The sequence below is a fragment of the Dermacentor albipictus genome, chromosome 3 (assembly GCF_038994185.2).
Source record: "Dermacentor albipictus isolate Rhodes 1998 colony chromosome 3, USDA_Dalb.pri_finalv2, whole genome shotgun sequence".
Lineage (NCBI taxonomy): Eukaryota > Metazoa > Arthropoda > Arachnida > Ixodida > Ixodidae > Dermacentor > Dermacentor albipictus.
Window position 1 is genome coordinate 69,253,987 of NC_091823.1, and position 21,125 is coordinate 69,275,111.

The following is a 21,125-nucleotide window of genomic DNA, read 5'->3' on the forward strand; positions in this document are numbered from 1 at the left end:
GGACAATGTTGAGGCAAGCTGCCCTACCGCATCAGCGCTGCCGTCATGGCTGTGACTGTGACTATCCGATGCAAGCATGTTTGCGGCAAACGCCTCATCAATTAGAAGCACTTCGTTTCCAAATATATAGCAGTGCACTTTCTTTTCACCGGCAACTTCGTGCATCTTCTGTCGGCAGCGAGTGAAACGAGGCTGAGAAACCATGTGGCCAAGAACGACTTTCATGCAACAAACAAAGACAGATACAAACGACTTAATTTGTCAGCAGAATTGCACAGAATGAGGCCCCATGAGCAATCTGGTAGCTGTGCCAGCAGTGTTTTAAGCACGGTTGGCACAGCCTATTCGTGTTTCGGAGGTGGCGTGGTGCAGAGCTATGAGCACAGCTCATTCGTGTTCGGAGGGGTGGAAGGGTGACGGCAGAGATGTGCACAAGGCTGGCATGCATCTCTCACAGAGAGAGGTGCGCAGCGGTAGTTGGGGTGGCGGGCGATCATGCAGTGGCTCGCATCTTGCTTTTTCTTTTTTCTTCACAAGGATTTCGCATTTCGTTACCTTTGGTTTGGATACCTGGCAGCAAGACTTCATTGTTATAACCGATAATGCGGCATAGTGACATTGTAGTAAGCAGGTTATTTCTCCATAGAAAACATACAAAAGTTGGAGGTACAGCAGCTTTTCATTCTTATAACTGATATGTTGTTAAAACTGGTATCGTTATAAGTAGGTTCAACTGTACAGCAAAAATTGCTTTCTGCCATGATCCCATTCTTCGGCACAAAGTAGGAATAAACCAGGATGTTCACAACAGTGTAAGATACGAACATGTGCGCTGAATTTCAATCATTTGAACTAACACTTAAACCCAGTAAGAGCAATATTTATTTTAATGGGTCAATACCGGCACATTATGCAAATATTCACTGTTTGACTAAGCTAGCAGAACCATTTGTAGATGGTGGCAGCACTTTATTGTCATAAATTTGACTCGGTGTTGTCAACTGCACGAACATGATGACCTCACTGGGTGCCCTTTGGAACCAGTCAGCAACAAAGCATCTTGCCAGATGTAATATCATGCAGAAGTATCGCCATGACAATTTCGTTCAGGTTGTGGTCTCAAGTTGTGGCTAAGCCCCTGCTTTATGTCACTCCAGGGAACCATGGAGGAGAAGATATATGATCGCCAGGTGACCAAACAGTCCCTGTCATGCCGTGTGGTGGATGAGCAGCAGATAGAGCGTCACTTCAATGCGGCTGACCTCCAGGAGCTGTACAGTTTCAGTCCGGACAGCAAGAGCAATCGACCTACACCCATGGTACCTAAGGTGCGTGGTCAACTGGATAGCACATCCGAAACAAGCTGCAATACCCGCCGCGGTTGCTCAGTGGCTATGGTGTTAGGCTGCTGAGCACGAGGTCGCGGGATCGAATCCCGGCCACGGCGGCCGCATTTCGATGGGGGCGAAATGCGAAAAACACCCGTGTACTTAGATTTAGGTGCACGTTAAAGAACCCCAGGTGGTCAAAATTTCCGGAGTCCCCCACTACGGCGTGCCTCATAATCAAAAAGTGGTTTATACTCTTATACTCTTTTTTGGAGAGGAGGAGGAATAAACTTGGTTTGTAGAAATGAACAGACAGTGGAATCGTCTGAGGCGGGCAGCGTCCCTTTTCCAGGAAAGTGTTGCGAATGGGCGCCCCCATTCCAGTCCCATACCGGGAAATTAGAACTTGCCACAATTCTGTTTCTTTCAATTCCTCGGAATGAAAAAACTTGCCCCATTCCTGTAATTCCTTAACGTAGGAAAGGCATCTCTGTAGTTTGATGAATGCACCATAAAGCTGATGTCATAAGACATGTTAAGAACTGCAAAAATATGCAAAACGCGTTACCAAGGTCGAGGGATAGCATGGTGACATAACTCATGCAGAACAACCACCCTACTAATTCCCTTAGGGGCAGTTCTCCCACTCTATAGTATTTGCATGGTCTGAATGTTTTAATAGCTTGTGATGTTTTAATATTGTTTAAGCTTAACTGTGGTAATGCTAAAATGACGACATAGCATATTCTTTCTTAGGTGTCCTTGTGATTTTCAAATGCTGCAACAAAGGTCGCAAGCAGTGCAAGGTGCAAAAGGAGCTTTATTTTGGTTCTTTTCATCGAAATTTTGCAACAAAGTGCGGGAGCTAAATGGGTGCATTGCCAATAATTTTTGAAAACCCAGAGTGTAAATGACGACTGCCTCTACGGTTAGTTCTAAAAACAAAAAAAGTGAGATAAAACAATTGCCTTTTACTTAACTTTGTGTTGTGCTTCACAAACATCAGCTGCTCGAAAGAGGTGCTTGACAGCCAATTTTGCTTCACTGTCATTATCAGGGATGCTGTAGAAAACATGCATTCCACATTGACTGACGTTGCATTCACAGTGAAAAGTGCCCTTGTGAGGTGGAAAAGCAACAGAAAGTGGCTAGCGTTCGCTTTCCAATAGGTCAGGCGCTTAAGCGTGTCTGCGCAGGTTCTCTCCTTCTGTAAAGAGAAATTGCCCCTGCAATGGATCCAGGCATATTGTCTTGGTAGGCATTTTCATTTTGCCTGATGTTTTTAAACATCAATCTGCTTGGCCCTGCTTCAGAGTCTGCAAATGCGACGGTGCCGGCGCTGTCCTGCCCTAACAAAAGAGGCCCCTTCTTAGCCATGGTAGAATGTAGAAGAGCGACTGAACGAGGACGTAGAAAGAAACAGATACAGTTGCCGACCGTTTATTCGGATCTCACAGGGACTGAGGAAATCTCTGAGTAAACAGGTGTCCGGAAAAGCAAATTAAGAAAAAAAAATGAGATCCTCTATTTCCACGCACTTATTCAGGCTCTGCAGTAGGCTTGAAGAAATCATGAATGCGCCATTGCACACTGTTCTGTTTACGCGCAATCAGATAAGCTTGAATCTCGGAGAGGGTCGTATGGTCACTACAGGCGGCTGAAAGCACAGTCACTGCTTGTACACGCTCCGCATACGACGGCAGCGTAGCACATGGTGCGTCATCTTCCGACTCAGAGTCATCGTCCGGCGGTGCAGCAGAAACCTGACAAATGATCTCGCCGGCGTCGAGTTCTGCGCTTGTCAGTACAGCAGTGTCAGCACCTGTGAAACTGTCAAATGAGACGGTGTTCGGAATCGCAATGCAGCCACTGCGCAGGTCTCGGCAGAACATTTTCCGTGTCAGTAGGGAGCACATCGGAAGGCGACAAATCCTAGGCCTCCCATCACCCGCTTGCCGTCATTCCCTAGCGCAGTCTGCGCGGGCACTGTCGGGGCAATTAGACACTTGATGTGATGTTTCCGTATGCCGCGCTAGAATCAGTGCTTTTGTGCAGACATTCACCTGTTCTATCTCTCTGCACCTCTCCCTTTCCACTTGCGATGGTTGTCGATGGTGGCCTTTGCCATGAACCGGTTCTCGGTGATGGTGCTTCGCGTGACCGAATGCGACAGCCACATTGCTTCAGTGGTGCGGCCAGCGCGAAGGGTAAAGTGAGCGCGAAAGAGATCTCTCCGGGCAGCACTGGGTACCTACATGTTTTGATCTCGTCTGCCAGCCCCTTTGTTAGGGTCTTGGACTTGAGCTCGCCTATGGTGCCTTTGCACACATGGCGAGTGCATATCTTCTGTTGATTCTTTTCTTAACGCTAAGTCAAAAAGAGGTGCCTAGTGCTTGCACCTGGTCCTACTATGCAGAGCTTCACTTATCAGAGGGCTAGGCTGACAGAGATTACCCGAGCTCTCGCAAGTGGGCCCATTGGTTATTGCAGGCAACATAGCCGCAGGCACTTTTCCTAGCGGTGTGTCGCGGGTAGCCATCCTCTCGCAGTGACATGCTAGTGACGCCTCTTTCTATGTATTTTTCCCCCTCGGTGCAGGAGCCCTTTGATTCCTGCATCGACCCGGGATCAGGCATTTGTGCAGTGTTGGGTGTTGCCGGAGGCAATAAATGGTTTCTGCCAACTTAGGGCAATACTGTGTTCTCATGCGTGTGCAGCACTCAATGCCCTTTTTGCGGCCTGAGCACGCACGCAGTGGTGCGTTAGATTACGTGAGGCATTGGCCGACGCCCCCCTGTGGCTTGCTAAGCCTAGACTCTTGATGGTCGGTACTCCGGTGAGATAAGACACACTCACAAGGTTAGTGATACAATGCTAGGGGATCAGTGCATTTTGTATCCTCAAGGAAAGCTGTGCATTGTGAAGGGCAGGCAACACAAGCAGGCCTTGCGTAGCAGCGTTTCATAGGCTTGCTTACACAGATTCATTGTTTTCCCTATTAGGCTGGTCACTATCTTTGCAGCCAACTACTGCAAGCGTCTTCCCTCTCCCGTTCCTCATCTTGCAGCATAAATGAAGCATTGTGCACTGGGAAACACCCAGATGCATTTCCGGTAGCTGATTGCACAGTAGCAGGGCAGAAGCGGTAATGGTTTCGTATTAGTCCGCTTTCGCTCAGGCAACGTGTGGCACACTGGTGAAAACACCATCTTGTTCCTCGAGAGCAGACTGCTTAGAGAAAAGTGTGTATAGTCATTGTAATAGTGGTTTCAGAAAAAACTACAAACACCATGGCAAGTGAACAACCTGACGCAGTTTAAAAACACAATAATAATTTTTAGCAGTTCTTGACAGCATTGCTCTGTTTAATTAAAAAGAGTGCTGTATCATTTCCTTTTTTTTTCTTTCTTTCTTTCTTTCTTATGTTTTAAAGTAATGTTTTAACAAACTGCTGTTACAAAACTTATTTGACTGAACAGATGCTAGTGCTTGGCTTTCAGTGATGTGTGTTGAGCACTGCAGTAAGGGGCTTCAATTTGTTACTTTAAACTTCACTTACCGACTTCAGAAAAGGTGCTCCCAGCCTGCTCTGTTTGCACGAGTTGCTCCTTACATGCTTCGAAAATCACCTTTATTTGTTCTCAAAACTTCTCCCAAGGCATGCTGCTGTTGAAGGCTCTCATCAAGCAACAACAGCAGGACTGGTGCTGACTCGCTGTGTGCCTTCCTGTTCCACCGTGTTTTATTTCTTCTTTAGGACCGGCTTCTAGCAGAACTACTGATTCGCAACAAGGACTGGATTGTGTCCTACCACGAGCACGACTCCTTGCTCCAGAACATTACTTCAGAGGAACTCACTGAGGAGGAGCGCAAGCTGGCATGGGAAGAGTACAAGGACGAGCGTGAGGGACGCATCAACATCGGTCTTGATGCCCTACGTAAGTGTGTGGCTTCACCTTTTCTTTATCTGTTGAAGGCTGTTGAAGGGCCCATTTATGAAAAAAAAAAAAAGGTGCAGCACCTTTTATGAAAGCAGTGGAATGTGTCCGGTATTCCAGGACTTGTTCTTGCAAATTATCTTCAACAAAAAAGTTTCAAGTGTGACATGTAGACAGAATCATTGGAAATCAAATGCTGCCGACTTCCATGCTCTCAGGGCCTTCCGATCCTTGGCCTGGGCTCCGAAACTGGAGGCTGGGTGGCATAACGGCATGCGCCCCCAAAGGTTCCAATGTAGTGGTAATAGTGCCCAACTTCCGCTAGCTGACCCCACTCTAATATAGTAAATTAAGCCTGCATTTCACAGTAGCAAAAGAAAGTAGGTGAGGGCAAATTATCCATGCCTCCTGCAAAAGATGGTGACATGCAGTACTTGCAGTGCAACACCATCTTGTCTGGGACTGATGGAAAGATGGTGGACCAGGTGCCACATTCAAATGCCCTGCAGGCCTCCATCATTCCTTTTCTCTGGCATAAAAATTTGTGTTTTGTCAGATTGTCCAGCTCACTTATTTTGTGGCTGAACAAAGCCTGCTGTACGCAAGTTGTACATGCTTATGCAGTTTGTATTTCACTCGGTTAATTGAGTTTCAACCATGTACTGCACAATGTAGTTCAGGCCAGTTTATTGACAGTTCTGTGCTTGTGCAAAATTAAATGCAAAATGCAGTCAAATCTCGATAACGAATCACGCGGGACTGTCGAAAATCGTTCGTTATTTTGAAATGTAATGAAAAACATGCAATTTTAAGCCAGTGGACAAACCTAGAAATGAAAATGACGTACCTTGACAGTAGGTGCTTGTGCAGACAAGCATACTCTCAAATAAAAATGTTTCACTCACTTCAAAGCTGCTTTATTTGAAGAAATCCGTTATCTTCAGGCACGTAAAGCATGCACGGCTGATTAGGAATGCATCTAAATCTTCCACTTTGCGCAATACCTCATCAAGTACGTCATTGCATCGAGCGATGAAAATGCAGACTCTGTTCATGCGCACTAAAACATCAATGTTCGACACGATCTCATCTTTTGTGTTCGGTGACCCACAGTCCTCTTCCTTCGGGTTGTCATCATCACTGGAAACGTCGTGAACGCAGTTAACGATCCCTTCGGTTGTCTGGTCCACCGCTGTTAGTGCTGCGCTGTCGCTCTCCACATAGTCGTCAAAAGAAGAGACGGCGGGCAGCAGTTTCGCAACCTCGGTCCACAGGTCTCGGTTGTTGTCGGTCGCCTCCAGACCTTCTTCAAGCTGCACAGGTGCTTTGACAAGCCCTGATTTTCGGCAGTAGTTGCTATTGGCGGACGCCTTCAAGTTCCACCAAGCTCCTGTGAGCATTTCCGCTGCCTGACTTGATTGCCCGAATATTGATTGCATTAGGCTGCTTTAGGTGGAGGTTGATAATCAACCACTGCACAAGGTGCTTTCGAAATTCTGCTTTCACACTCTTTGTAATGCCCTGGTCTAGGGGTTGCAGCAAGGATGTGTTGTTTGGCGGCAGAAACTCCAAGCGAACGTGCATCAAGCGAACATTCACAATGTGAGCAGAGCAGTTCTAAACAACCAGTATAATTCTTCGGTCATCCCTCCTCATTTGGTCGTCAAGTTTGATGAGCCACTTGGAAAAGAGTTCTCCAGTCATCCAGGCTTGTTTGTTGGCATGGTAGTCGTGCGGTAACGACTGACGTTTTTCATGCAGCGAGGCTTCGCATACTTGCCGATGATGAGTGGTTTTTCTTCGTGTTGCATTGCATCAGAGCAGGACTGTCACGCAAAGATGTGACTTCTTCCCTCCTTTGCACTGCTGCCCTTTGAAATCATCATCCGGTCTGGCAAGAGCTGATAAAAACATGCAGTCTCATCCGCGTTGAAAATATCATCTTCAGAGCACGATTCAGCCATCTCTAGAAAACGATCACTGCGCCAGGAATCTGCACCTTCTCTGTCAGCAGCCTTTTCCTCGCCCAAGACTACCTGCCAAGTTATTCCATTCCTTTGGTGGAAACAAGAAAGCCAACCCGCACTGGCGTCGAATCCAGTTATTTCAAGTGCATAGGCAAATTCGTGAACTTCTTCTTGGAGCATTGGGCCAGGCATGGGAATGTTTTGCAGTCTGGCATCTTTGAACCATGTAAGAAAAGCTTGGTCCACATTTTGAAAATTTCCCAGTCGCAGTCGTTTCCTCGTAGGAGTGAGTTGCGATACCCGGGGAAGCTTGACAACCTTGTCTCAGTCTTTCAAAATGGTCGTGATGGTTGATGGGGCAATGCCATGCTGTCTGCACATGTCGATTTGCTTTTTCCCTGCGTCGATTTCCTGCAATACATTCAATTTGTCCTGCAGCAAAAACTTTTTTTGCTTCTTCTTGGCGCCTTCGCTAGCTGCATTCATCGTTGGATCTCGCGCCAACATCGCCAAACCTTTGTCGTGAAGTTCTTGGTGAAGTTTGTGATGAAGCGGTTGGCACTCGACATGGTGAGGGTGATAGCTACTGCACTTGGATTCTGTTTCCCGCTAGTGTTGCGGCGCTGTTACTTTTAGCCTGATTCCTAATGCTGATGTTCCTCGGTTATAAAGGGGATATTACTATGTGCATTATACTGAAATATGCACTGTATTGAAATTCATAGTTCTGAAATATTTTTACATTGAAAATATAGGCAATCTGGTGGGGATCTTAAATATATTGTAAATTTGATAAATGCATTATTGTGGGGTTCGTAGTAACAAGATTTGACTGTACAACCTGCAGGATGCCTGACATGAACTCAGTCTGCACAAAGTCCACTCACATCAGTCATGCAAAACCAGGAGTGATTGGAAGACACCTCAGCAAATATTTTAAGACGCAAATAGCAGAACCTATTTGCTAACTTGCCTGCCAAACAATTTCATTCAAGTTTTTGTTTATCGCCTAACTGCCTACATGCTTCCGCTGTTATTGCGACATCTGAATGGTGTTGTCATGGGCCTTTAAGTAGCAGCCATCTACAGCAATTTACTCTTTATCCTGTAGTATTCAGAAAACAACTTTCATTCAGGCCTTTTGAACCACTTGGAAGAATAGACAGGATAGCACCAATGCTTGTTTGCACTTGAAACATGGTGCGGTATAAAGCTTTGAATGCTTCCTCTGCACGAAACCAGCTCTTCTTGACACTCTCGTTTATTGTACTAGCCCATTGCACGGTGCTCATTCCACCATTGCCGTCTGTGACCAGCTGTCACAGCCATTTATTGAGACGCTACATAAAGGTAACAGCAGGTGTTCTCTTGATTATTGTCCCTTGTGAGAGCAGTTAATGTGACATTGTATTTCTGGCAGGGATAAATGTTCATAACACGATACAAGTAGAAATTTATAAGTGGAAATTTCGTAATGTATTCTTGACTTCATTCTGTCTCATAAGAAATTGATCAGCATTTAAATTTAATAAAGTGCAAGTATTTAGTCTCAATAAAGAACTGCTGGCATTGCATCAAACAGACCCCACAGCAGTTGCCATGTTTAAGAGAGTGCAGAATATTTGCTGGCCCGTGTTAATAACCCTAATGTTGGCTGATGCAAACACCAGCACCAAATTTCCATCTGGTGACCTTAGTAAGGTATCATGAACCTGTGGTATCAAATAGAAATATGGCCTCAAAAATCTCATGTAGAAGGTTAGGGCATTCTGTGCCTGTACCAGGCTGCTGTCCACCAGCATGTCAGATGTTTGAAACAGTGCGATATGCCTCTTTTTCTAACTGCCTCTGTCATGCCACTGCCATCATTTCTTGAACAGAGACTAAATCCAGTTGCGATTCTGTTTCACTAGTCTACCATGTCTTTTGAAGACTCAGCTTGGAGAGGCATTTTATTTTGACTCGAGTGATAACCAGTCATGGCATCTTCACAAAAAAATGAGGCTTCTTTCAGTGAGACCCTCTATCCAACGTTTTGCCTGTACAGTTCCTCAATGCAAAGTCGACGAACTCCGCCAGGTATTCCTGTGTCAGCAAGTTAATCACGTTGTAAGCTTGCATCAGTCATGCAGCCAACAAATATAGGAAGGCGCTATTCAAGCGTTTGTTGTAAAAATACCTGTAGAATCTCAATATTGTGAATCTCTTGGGATGGTTCAAAGATTTGTATCACCCAAAATTCATATCACCTAAACACATTTTTAAAAATTGGGAAATTAAAAGGAGACATGGCAATATTTCCAGTCAAAATGTCAGATTTTCTTGAAATTTGTTTCCTGCAATCCCATGACCTTCCTTTATCACATGGCGAAATATGTTGAATAAATACACTGCAGAATATAGGAAAATTTCACTTCTTTAGTGTGTTGTCTTTGAAATTGGGAAGAAAATGAGGCTGTGGTAGGTGTTATTGTGGCACTGATTGTGCGACCGCTGCTTTCCGTTGAAGCAGCGCCACCATTTTCGTATCTCCATAAATGGGAGATCAGATGTTCAGATACCCGCAGTGCTGCATTTCTCCACGTAGAAATAAAAGCAACAAAAGTGAGCACAAAAAAGGAAAACTAGTGATTCATTACAGCAGTTTCATGTGGCATGCTTGTTCTAAGGCTAACATTTCAAAATATACCTGGTTATCTCGATTTTCTTATGTTGCTGCATACTAGCTGCTGCCTGATGCATGCGCAGAATGTCCATGCCGCTTGCGGACCCGGAGCCAAAGAGGAAGAGTCTTCTCCTATTTGTGCCCAAGTGACCCCGCCGTTAGATGGCGTTAGCAGAGCCATACTCATGCCATCTCTTGCAATGCGCTTCAACCAGACCGGTTGCCGCTGGCACCAAGCCACACGGCGAAGCCGGGTTACGGGAGCTATGCGGGAAAACAACATATCAGGGCACGTGTGAGAGTCGGGCATCCCCACAACAGGCAGGGTCAAAAGTTAACAGGATTTAGCATTTGAGAAAGAGCTGACTTTTTCCTGAGCCCAGACACGCAGCCTGGATATCAAGTGTGTTGCTTATACCTGTATTTTTGACCAGCATAATGTTTGACTATTTTAGTGGCTGCAAGTTAAAATGGGCAAGATACTAGAGCCTTTTTTTTTTCGAAACGTGCATCGCATAACCTTTTGGCCCTGCCACAACTAGACCAATGAAATGTTTTAGCAGATGTTTTTTGCTTGGAAATTCTTGATAGGAGCAAATCTTCTACGGAAGGCTTTCTTGTTATGTGGTGATTTCATAGCTTCAGGCTATGCGTCTGGACTGTGTACTCTTTTACAACTGAAAAACAGGCAGTGGCTTTATTTTATGACACTATTATTCAGCAGAATTTCCTGCTAAAATTACTAGAAGTAACTCTTGTGCTGCAGTCGTTCAGCTGCCATGAGAATGATGGTTAGTACATGGATTTGTCTAATCTTCGTGCTTGGGGCTTTAGTTACAGCACTTTATCTACCTTTATTTGCCTAAATTTTGATGAAATACAATTTTTCTAAATGCAAAAGACGTTAAGACATGCATCATTTCTGCAGAATGTCACATATATAACCCAATATTTTATGGAAAGTGATTAGTTGGTCAAATCACAAAGCTGTAAAAGCCAGCAAAAACTAGTTTAGTCAAATCTGTGCACTAACCATCATTCCCTTGCTGGCTGAACTGCCTTGCTTAAAGCTCCCCTAGAAACTAGTGGCAGAGTGCCTGCCTTCTAGTAACACATTTAGGAAACTATGGTGAAACCATTTATTGCCAGAATTCCATATTGCTGTGTACTTCTGCGTTTTGGAACTGATGGTCACTTTTTTTTTTTTTTTTCCAGCAACGGGTATTCCATCAGAGGGCAGTGGGCAGAGCTTCAGGCTTACGCTAGACCTCCATAAGATGATTGCTGAAATTAAAGTCAAGGTAAGCAGATTAGCACCTCTTGCTTCGCACTGCTTGCAGGCCCTGTTTGAATATTCTAGTGCTTGTCACATTTCACATTGTAGAAGTATGAAATCTGAAAAGTTCCCTTTCTACAATGGGGCCTCTGGTCAAAGGAAAAGCCTAGCAAGTGTTCGTGTTGCCTGCCCAGACTTGCTTGTGCAGGCCCTGTTGCTTTATATTCGTAGGACAAAAGCAATCGTGGCTGGACGTACCACTCACTTTTAGCATCTGTTGATTGCCCATGCCACAGGACAAAATAAATTTATGGAAGAGTGAAATTTACTACGGTTGCTTTCATGTCGCGATTTGTCAGGTACAGTGAGAGAAACATGACTTCAGTGAATGCCCTTTTCTGCAGAGGGTGTTGCATTCATGCATGAACTATACGTGATATCTTTGAACCCAGATTTATCAAACTTCCGTGTAACTGAATGTTTTTTTTTATTTCCCAAGAATGCTTCTGTAGACGACCATTCATTGTTTTTATTTAATTAAGTAATCTTGTATTGTAGTTTTACTTTAAGAAAGTGCACGTCTCATTGTTACCTGTGTTGGGAGCGTTCTGTTCACATTTCTGTACACATTCAGGATCATGTAAGCAGACACAGAAGTGAATTTATGCAATTGCATAGTGGTGGCTCAATCAAGCAGTATCAGTGTCGCTGACTTTGCATAGCTGAGAAACGCTGATCTGTGTTTCAGGGACAGTATGGTAAGACACAGAGCATGTTTTTTTCTGCCTGGCTTGCGAGTGCCAGCATTGCCACAATTTCTGAGTCTGAAGTACTCAAGCAGGCTGTCATCTTTTTGAACCTTCATGTGTGAGTGCTTTTTATCTGGCAAGAAATTATTCCTACGGACGCACATAGGCAGAAAGCTTTTATTTTTTCAAGAGGGGGGGGGGGGCTTGACCAGCTTTCCGAACGCCATATGTATATATGTATATACAGTGGAACCCCGGTTTTGTGACGACCTGGGTTTTACGACGGATTAGCACAGTCCCGGCGAAGTCCCCATAGAAGCAATGCATTAAAAACCCCGGTTATCCCACGCAATTTTACGCCTGGCCCGCATTATACGACGACCCTCGTGAGGCGCGGGACGGAACGGCTGACGAAAAAAAAGTGCCGCGGGTCTCTTTCATCGCTCCGTTTCTCCGCATGCGCAGCACTTCGCACCGCTCGACGGGTTCGCTGTGGCGCAGCTTTCTTTTCTGCCTTCTTCTTCGTCTCATCTTTCGTTTCTCTCTCCCCCACAAGCAGCCGGCCACGACGCTCGCTGTGGTGAAATAGCGCCTTTTCTTCTCCACAATCACTTTCTCCCTCTCTCCTCGGTGGTGTCGCCTCTAGTAACAGCAGATTTTATTTTTCACGGATGTATTAGTTTTGCTTGTTATGGTTGAGAATGTTTTCCACTCTGTTTAGGGGAGTATATGCAGTGCATTTTCTCTGTGTTCAACTTATTATAAACAATTTTTTATCTCTACTTCGCAGTATCCATACTTGACACCTAATCAGCTCGTTGATCAGCTAAGGAGGGTTCTGCTTGTGTACAAGCAAGAGTTCCAGAAGCGACAAATGAGTGCATTTGAGAAAAGAACCACGGTAAGCTTTTTAATCGCCAATTTTCTTACGAATTTGATACTTCTTTTCTTTCCACTAATATTCATTGATTGGTCTGGATTGCATTTCAGTTCCTCAAGTTCAAGCAGCCAATACCAAATGAAATTATTACGCAACTGACGGAATCGGGCATGGCTATTCAACAGCTGAACCAGGTCCTTACTAAACTGCAAGGACTTGGAGTGGTAAGTGAGACTTGTTGGGTTTAAAGGGACTCTTAACCACTTTTTATCGAAGTTGAGAAATGCATTTGAAGTTAAAATAGAAATACAAAAATACTTTAACTTGTTCTGCAAAGCCTACAGCGAAGCGAGGCATGCCCACAACAATCTGCTTACTGAACGTCATTGTGGCACAGTTCAATTTTGCTTTTGGATGTTCACTTAGATGCCACTATTTCAGATTTTGATGCCTAGGACACGCCTAATGTGGTTGTCCTCAGGAAGCCACAGTGCGCTCAGCAAATGGGCTTGTCAGAACACTTCATGATGGCCACGGTATCTATGCTACATAGTGGACTGCCGCTACATGCAACTGTAGTGTGTACGCATAGTGTTTGCTTTGTGCGTGACAGGGTTTGAGTGTGCTCTCACGCTCATATGCTCCAGCTTGGCCATGTTACATCGAGTGGACCGGCTTTGTCCTGCACCACCTGGACCAACAGATAGTAGCCACATCCAACTTGCACATACTGAAGCACTGTCAATAGCTCGATACAAAGCAAAATCTGACAAGGCATCTAGCCAGGAGCGATCAGGAGTGAGCGTGCACTGGCAAGTGTGCATATGGTCTGAACTTAAGTTTACCATGGTTCAAGGCTAGTTGAGTGTTCAAAACTAGTTGAAATTAGCGAGACATGATGCCTATAACACTGATGAGCAAGGTAGCCAATTCCTACGCAGGTGGCAGCGGCTGAGCATGAGTAGACGAAAGTTGGCTTCTTCAGGTGACTTCATAGCACTAAGTCAGTTTAATGCTTGCAGAATCGCAGTGCGAAGGTGTCTTCATGCTCCGCTGGCAAGTGCCACATGCTGCGCACGACTGCAAAACTTGGCTGAGTTGTTCACAGCAATGTATGCTAACTATGGACTGCATTTCTTTCACCAAGCCCGAAGGGCATTTCAGGACCCCTTTGACTCTTTCTGTACCACGCCCATTGGGCACAGTTAGCCCGCTAACGATGACTCGAAACGTCGCTTTCGAGACCTTCTGCACCACTCACAGATGCACTGCATCATCAAACGTAAAGTAGGAGACATTTTTTTTTACAGTCAGTTCGCATTTTTCTCGCATGGCGGTGATTTTTTTATCATGCTCCGTAGTTTCGTGATCGTCAAAGCAGAAAGCAAGAATGACTGCCTGCGGAAGCGGTGCGCACGTTTCGAAAGATCACAGGTCTTGATCTTGCGATTCCACTGCGTTTGTGGCTGATTTTATCGATAGAAAAAGCAGCAGCGAGTCTGAGGATGGTACGTTTTCGTCCATCTTTGAATTGGAGAGTGACGACAATGTAAACCAGCCTGGAACATTGACGGCTGCAGCCCAGTTAGTTTCTCTTGTTGCTTCGGCCCGTCTTCGTTGTCATTTGGAGTGCTTGATTTGCATTCTCGATGTTAATTATCTCGTTGACAGAGTATCCACATCATTTGGACAACACGCCTTGCAACCTGCACAGCGAGGAGTGGCGTTCTGCCCGGCAAGGGAACCGGGTATTCATTTCAGCGTGCAACTCACCGTTTGCTTCGAGCACTAAATGTTTTCAGGCTGTTTTTCACAGTGGAGGTGATCACCACGATTTGCAAAAACACTAACAAATACGCCTGGTCCATGATCCTGGAGAAACCAACCTACAGTGAAGCAGACTGGTCCTGCAAGGAGGTCACTCCTGCAGAGATGATATTGCCACATCGTATATGGTCGCCGCGGGTATTGCCAGGCGAGGAAAACGACGTTGAAGTAGCATGCGGGTAGAAAAAACAAAGACAACAATGACGTCGTGTTGACTGCTCTGATAAAGTGCTTTTACACGTCCTCTACACCAGCTTTCCTGACTCCTACTAGGCTGTGACACTGGTGGAGGTGCTGAGTACGATTGCCTCATTCTCAGCACCCCTTCGCGGAGCCATACATCGAACGCAGAATCACCTTCATTCGTCGAAACTCCTGTTCACCAGTACAGTCGCTGCCTGCTAGGCCTGACGCCCGAGTTCAGGCCTTTGCAGGACCCTGCAGTAATGCATCTACCGACTTCCGCCGTGGCCACTGCAACTCCATCGCAGGGGACGCTGCAGAATCCTAAGATCCCAGAAAGTTTCCATGGTGACGTTTTTGAAGATGTCCAAGTTTGGCTGGACCAATTTGAGTGTGTCGCCGGTTATGACTGGCACTCCCAGCTAAAGCTGGCTAATGTCTATTTTGCGCTTCAAAACAGTGCGCGGACATGGTTTGTGATCCGGGAGAGAAGTTTGACCACATGGGATGCCTTCTGCACCCAGCTGCTAGACACATTCACTAGTAGCGACAGAAGAGACAACGCCCAGCACCTTCTTGAATCCCGTATTCAAAAACCAAATGAGATCATTGCCATGTTTGCAGATGTGGCCCGCCTTTTACGCAGAGCACAACCTGAGATGGCCGAAGAAAAGAAGTTGTGCTATCTCTTGAGTGAAGGAGGAACTGTTTGCCGGACTCATGAGAAACCCACCGACGACAGTGAGCGAATTTACCAAGGAGGCTACCGCTATAGAACAGGCACTACAGCAACGGTACCGCCAATATGATCGCAAGAACTCGCCAGTCAATGCTTCAATTCCACCTGAGAGCTGCGGCACGTCTCTGCGTGAAGTAATCCGAGAGATTGTGCGAGAGCAGATCCGACAGCTCGGGATTTCTGCCATGGCACCAGAGGTGGCTTCTATCGCTGATATCGTTCGGTAGAAAGTTCGACAGGCCTTTTCGTTGCCCAACTGGCAGGCAGTGCCGCGACGATTAACCTACGCAGAAGCTGTCTGTCGTCCACCTCCCATCACTTCGATGCTGCTGACACCGTTAACCACTACGACGCAGCCATCACCGCCACTCCCGACGCCCTATTTTCGACAGTCACAGCCGCCACCAGCCGATCACTGCACCGCGTTCTTCCGGTGAATCCTCTGTCAGCTACCCGCTTCGAAAGACCGATTTGTGGCACACATCTGACCACCGGCCGCTATGCTTTCATTGCGGCGAAGCAGGACATCTTTACCACGCGGCTGGGTATCCAAGATTTCCCAACTGCAATTACGCTGTGTTTGATGCTGCACGTACCTGCGACGGAAATTCTACAAATTTTCGGCCAGAAGGTTCAAAGATGCCTCGATCACGTTCCCCTTCTCCGGCTCGTTACACCCCACCGACCCATCGCGCTTTTTCTGTCGCCTCTAGGGGCAGGTCCCCAGCCCACGCCAGGGAAACTAGAGGCAGCGACCTCCGACGGTGAGGTTGCAAACTGGGTAGGTTTCCAGGAGCCCCCATCACCGGCGGTCGACAACTCTAAAGCTTCGACAACTCCAACCACACCCCCTGTAACCAACACCGTCAGCGCCGATCTTGTCGTTTGCATTGACGGCCACCAAGTGGCCGCTCTCGTCGATACTAGTTTGCATTTTTCGATAAGTCAAAAACTGGCCGTTAGGCTGAGAAAAGTGAAGACGCCGTGGACCAGGCCCAACATCAGAACTGCCGGGGGCCAGTTGATGACGCTGATTGGAAAATGCACAGCCAGAATAGTAATCGCCTGTGCGACCTTCATCACCACCCTCGTCATTCTCTTTGGTTATTGTAAGAAACTTATATTGGGGATGGATTTCTTGAGAGTACGGTGCAGTGATTAATGTCCGTGACCTTGTTGTCACATTTTCTACAAGCTCAGACGACATCAACCCCGCGGAACACCAGTGACCCCGCTTACGTGTCGCCGACGACGACGTCACACTTCCGCCCCGAAGCTGTTCCCTCGTTCCTGTAATCTGCGACAACTTGAACACCGGGACTGGTGTCGCTGAACACATCGACGCACAGGTACAGAGTCAAGGGGTTTCCATCGCCAGGGCCGTAATTAATGTACACAACGGACATGCTGAACTCCTGCCGATGAATTTTACCAGGGAATGTCGACACATTGTTAAAGGCATGGCTGTTGCTTACGTCGACGAATTTACCACATTACAGGACTGCCTCTCAGTGGAGCATGTCATGCCTCTTTTTATGTGCTTTTTATGGTTCCCTTTCCATTACTGTGAACTTGCCAGTCTCTAGCATCAACAAGTTCATAGACCAAAACTTCATGACATTAGCCGGGCAGCGCGTGAGCGAGCGTCTCAGTGTGCGCTTTGTGCTACTCACCAAACATCGCAGCCCTGACGCCAAAGCAGAAATCTTCCTCGTGCGTGTGCTTGCTGCATACTCGAGTTGTAGCCGATGGGTGCCTGCCGGTTCTAAGTTTCGTGAGCCGAGCTTCATGCAACTTGTCGTGCGGCTGCGTGTGAATAAGGCTGACACCGGGCTCCGTTGCGTACATCCGGCACTGCAGCTTTGAGTAGTAGCCCACCATGCTGCACGCCTCCAAAGGCAGCCACTACCTATTATAGTGCTTTCAAATGTTGTCAACCAGACACCCAAGGCAGGAAAGCCTCACCGCTTAATCAGAACTGCAGTGCAGGTAGGACTTTAAACTCGTTTTCAGCTTGCTTCGGCACTTCCGAAGCAGCCGACGCGGCTGCTGTGTCCATGTGATCCCTCATGCCACGTCACGCCGACGGTGGCACCAGCTTTTTCAGTGGTGGAGTTCGCCCCCAATAGGCATTCTTCTATGCATAGGAGTGGTCGAGCGGCTGCAGCTACACCTTTATTCGAGCATGTCAAGCTTGTTTGCTGCTCTGATTCCACTGAAAATAATGCCAAGAAGATGTTTCTGGGCACTGTTAGCGATGCTGCATGTACCAACTCGGACATTGACGTACGACACACCAGGCCGAAATTGGACAAAATTTCATGGTTGCTGCAGCAAATGAACGAATGGTCAGTGGAGTTTTTCTAGCCACACTGGGAACTTTCTGTTGATGAACGAATGGTCAAATCGAAGGGGCGCTCCGGAATCCAGCAATATATTTTCAGGTAAAGTAACCAAATGGGGCTTCAAATTGTGGATGCTCGCAGACCCTAAAACTGGGTATACAATTCAATTCTTTGTATACACTGGGAAACATGAAAAGCCTAGTGCCAATGCCTTGGCCTGTAATGTTGTAACCCATCTCTGTGATCTCTACCTTGACCAGGCATACTGTATATATATGGATAGCTTCTACACATCGGCCTCGCTGTTTCGGCACTTGCTTGAACGCAAGACATTGGTGTGTGAGACGACATGTAAAGACTGCTATGGATTTCCAATGGAGCTGAAAGAAACCAGCTGGGAAAAGGTCAAGTGAGGAGATGTCTCTGGGACAATGGCATTCTTTACCTCCAATGGAAAGATTGACGGGTGTAGCACATAGTGAGCCCTGCGCATACGGCAAACCAGCACATGCTTGCCAAATGATGAGAAAAAAAATGAAAGGTGGACAATGGCAGCGAATTTGTATTAAAAAAAAAAAAAGAACATGGCCGGTCAATGAAATACAATGCAGGAATGCTTGGCGTCGACAAGTCAGGCCAGTTTATTAGTTCGTACAATGTGCTACAGAAGTCTGTTCGGTGGTGGAAAACCCTTTTTTTTTTAAGTGTATTGAAATTGCATGTGTCAATAGCTTTATCATTTTTGAGGAACACCAGAAGCTACATCCTGAGATCGCTGAGCTCAAAAGAATTGCCCGCTATGACCAGCTTGCGTTCAGAACGGACCTAGTGAAACAGCTCCTTGAACTTGAGGATACACCACCAGTTCGATCACCCCCACCATCTGAAGGTATGAGCACCAGCCTGCCAAGATGGAGACTTACGGAAACTGTAAGAAGTGCTACCAAGACAGCAAAACGCTGCGGAAAACAAGAGTTTACTGCAAGACATGCAACGTTCCGCTATGCTTTACATCGTGGAACTGCTTCTCCACATCGCATGCCCAACTATAGTGCTTGCATTTGAATTTTTGCAGTGGGAGACTTAGTCTATGAAACTTTTTTGTTTTTGTTTTGTGGAATAAGTGCCCATGATAAACGGTAGTACATTTTGTATATTTCAGAATTTTCATAACACTTTTTTTTTCTTAGTAGGTACAAGTGTGTCCTTACAAATTTTGTTCCATTTTATCCAACAATCTTGGTTCTGGCAATTTATATTTTTTGTTTTGACTTAGATCTAATTAATAAAGCTATTGTGCGGGAAAATTGCATTCATTCTGCTTTTTGTTTATGTATTGCATAAAATGTGAAGGGCAGTAGTTCCTCCATAAAAAAGATCTGGCGTAACATACAAAAAACACCTATATTCCCCATGGTAGGGAAAGAGTTGATGGCTATTGCTTGCCAGTTGAGCCGAATGTCTGCTCGTACATATGCAATAGACTGAAAGGCACCTGTTGAAGGGGTGTGACACCAGGGACTGTTTTATTATTGGCTGATCATTTGCAGATACACAATTAAACCTTGTTGCAATGAAAAGGGATATGACAAAGCAATGTATATAGCAATCAAAGTGGAACTCCCCATTAAATCCCATTAGAACAGGTACATCTATTACCTTGTTTTTAATGAAGCACAACTTCCCTACAAGCCGATATGATGAAGCATTTTATCCCGGAGCTGAAAGTTAACTGACCAGGATGTTGCCATTTTATTCGGCCATATTGCTAAATATGGCAATCTTAAGGTCCCAAATTTTGCGCCAGCCTGGCAAAGTGGTAAGCATCACCCACTTCAGTGCCTGAAAAACTGGTTGGCAAATAATTTTGACTACAAGTGTGTTTTGTTTGTGTTTGGGCAGGCTGCAGTAAGAGTTCCTCTGGCTGCCTCTAAGATATGGCAACTGTTTGCTATTTGCAGTCAAGGTCATGTGTAGCTATAATGAAGTACTTAATTGGGGTGCCTCTTCAATCTGGTTTAACTGTATCACTTTAGGTCCACAATAATTAAACAAAACAGGGAATTCTGTCATGGCAAAGAAACATGTTGGTGAATGCACAACCCACTACCATTATTCTTGTGTCGTGCCTGGTGCGTTCACAAAGTGGACAGATGAAATGTAGTAATGTGTTCATTGCTTCTTCTTTTTCTTTCCTTGCATTATCTGCCAAGTCATTACTAATCATTACTAACTAACCTGGCTGTCAGTTCTTTTGTCTGTAATGTTTTTAAAAATATACCGTTGCCTATACATTAACCCTTTGAGGGTCAAATTACTTTGAAAAAAACTTTCCCAGGTGGTCAAATTACTTTACTGCGGATCTTGAATGTACAAAATGTATAAAGTCAGGAATAAATAGCAAAAAAACATTAGGAATAGTATTTTGGTGTTGGCATCACTCAGAACTGCAAGATGTTCAATAGTATTTCAGAGTGGGGTACTCCTTGAAACACGGGTCTATGCACAGCGCCTTATCGCAGTCTTCACAACTAAAATGCGTGTCTGTTCTCTTGGAGCAATGAGTTGTGTTGGCGCACACATGATATCTTCCCTGCGTGCGGCTGCCTTGGGCAGAGGTCTGAGGCACCTTCTCGCGTAAACACATTGCCGCAGAGAGTGAGAATACCTCGTGAGCGGTGGTGATAAAGAAGCTAAGAGCAGCGCCAATCAAGATAGAAATCTACTTCTGCCACCCCTGCCATAGCGTGCCGACAAAGAGAAAAATCACGTTTTGCACATCTCCGTTGCGATCATGCGACGGAACCGAAACTGCGAAAGCGCGTTGCCACTGAGAGTGAGAATACCTCGCGAGCAGCGGTGATAAACAAGCTAAGAGCAGTGCCAATCAAGATAGAAATCAACTTCCGCCGCCCTGCAAGAGAGCGCCGACACAGAGAAAAATGTCTGTTCGAGCGCCTTCGTTGCGATCACGCGGCAAAACCAAAACCGCAAAAGGGGTGTTGCCACAGTCTGCGCAACGCGCTGAAGCTAGAAGTCAGTTCCGTTTATCTCCCCAAGAAGGTAGCACAAATTTCAAACGCTGCTTGTAAGTCCTAAGAAGTGGCAGCACCTCCCAGTCAGCAGGCATCGTCATTATGTGGCGCGAAATTTTAAACGGAGGGGTGAAACCGTACCTGTACGGCAAAGACCTTGCGGGAGAGAAAACCGCCGCCGTACATGTGCAGC

General features: G+C 45.9%; 1 protein-coding gene across 1 annotated transcript in view; it reads left to right on the plus strand.

Moving 5' to 3' along the window:
- Window positions 1-21,125, plus strand: part of LOC135919005 (transcriptional regulator ATRX homolog) — a 124,830-nt gene that overhangs the window by 96,490 nt on the left and 7,215 nt on the right. The window contains exons 22-26 of the mRNA XM_065452748.1: window positions 1,158-1,328; window positions 5,086-5,266; window positions 11,114-11,199; window positions 12,714-12,824; window positions 12,914-13,027. Coding sequence (XP_065308820.1) covers window positions 1,158-1,328; window positions 5,086-5,266; window positions 11,114-11,199; window positions 12,714-12,824; window positions 12,914-13,027 — 663 coding nt within the window. The remainder of the gene's footprint in view (window positions 1-1,157; window positions 1,329-5,085; window positions 5,267-11,113; window positions 11,200-12,713; window positions 12,825-12,913; window positions 13,028-21,125) is intronic.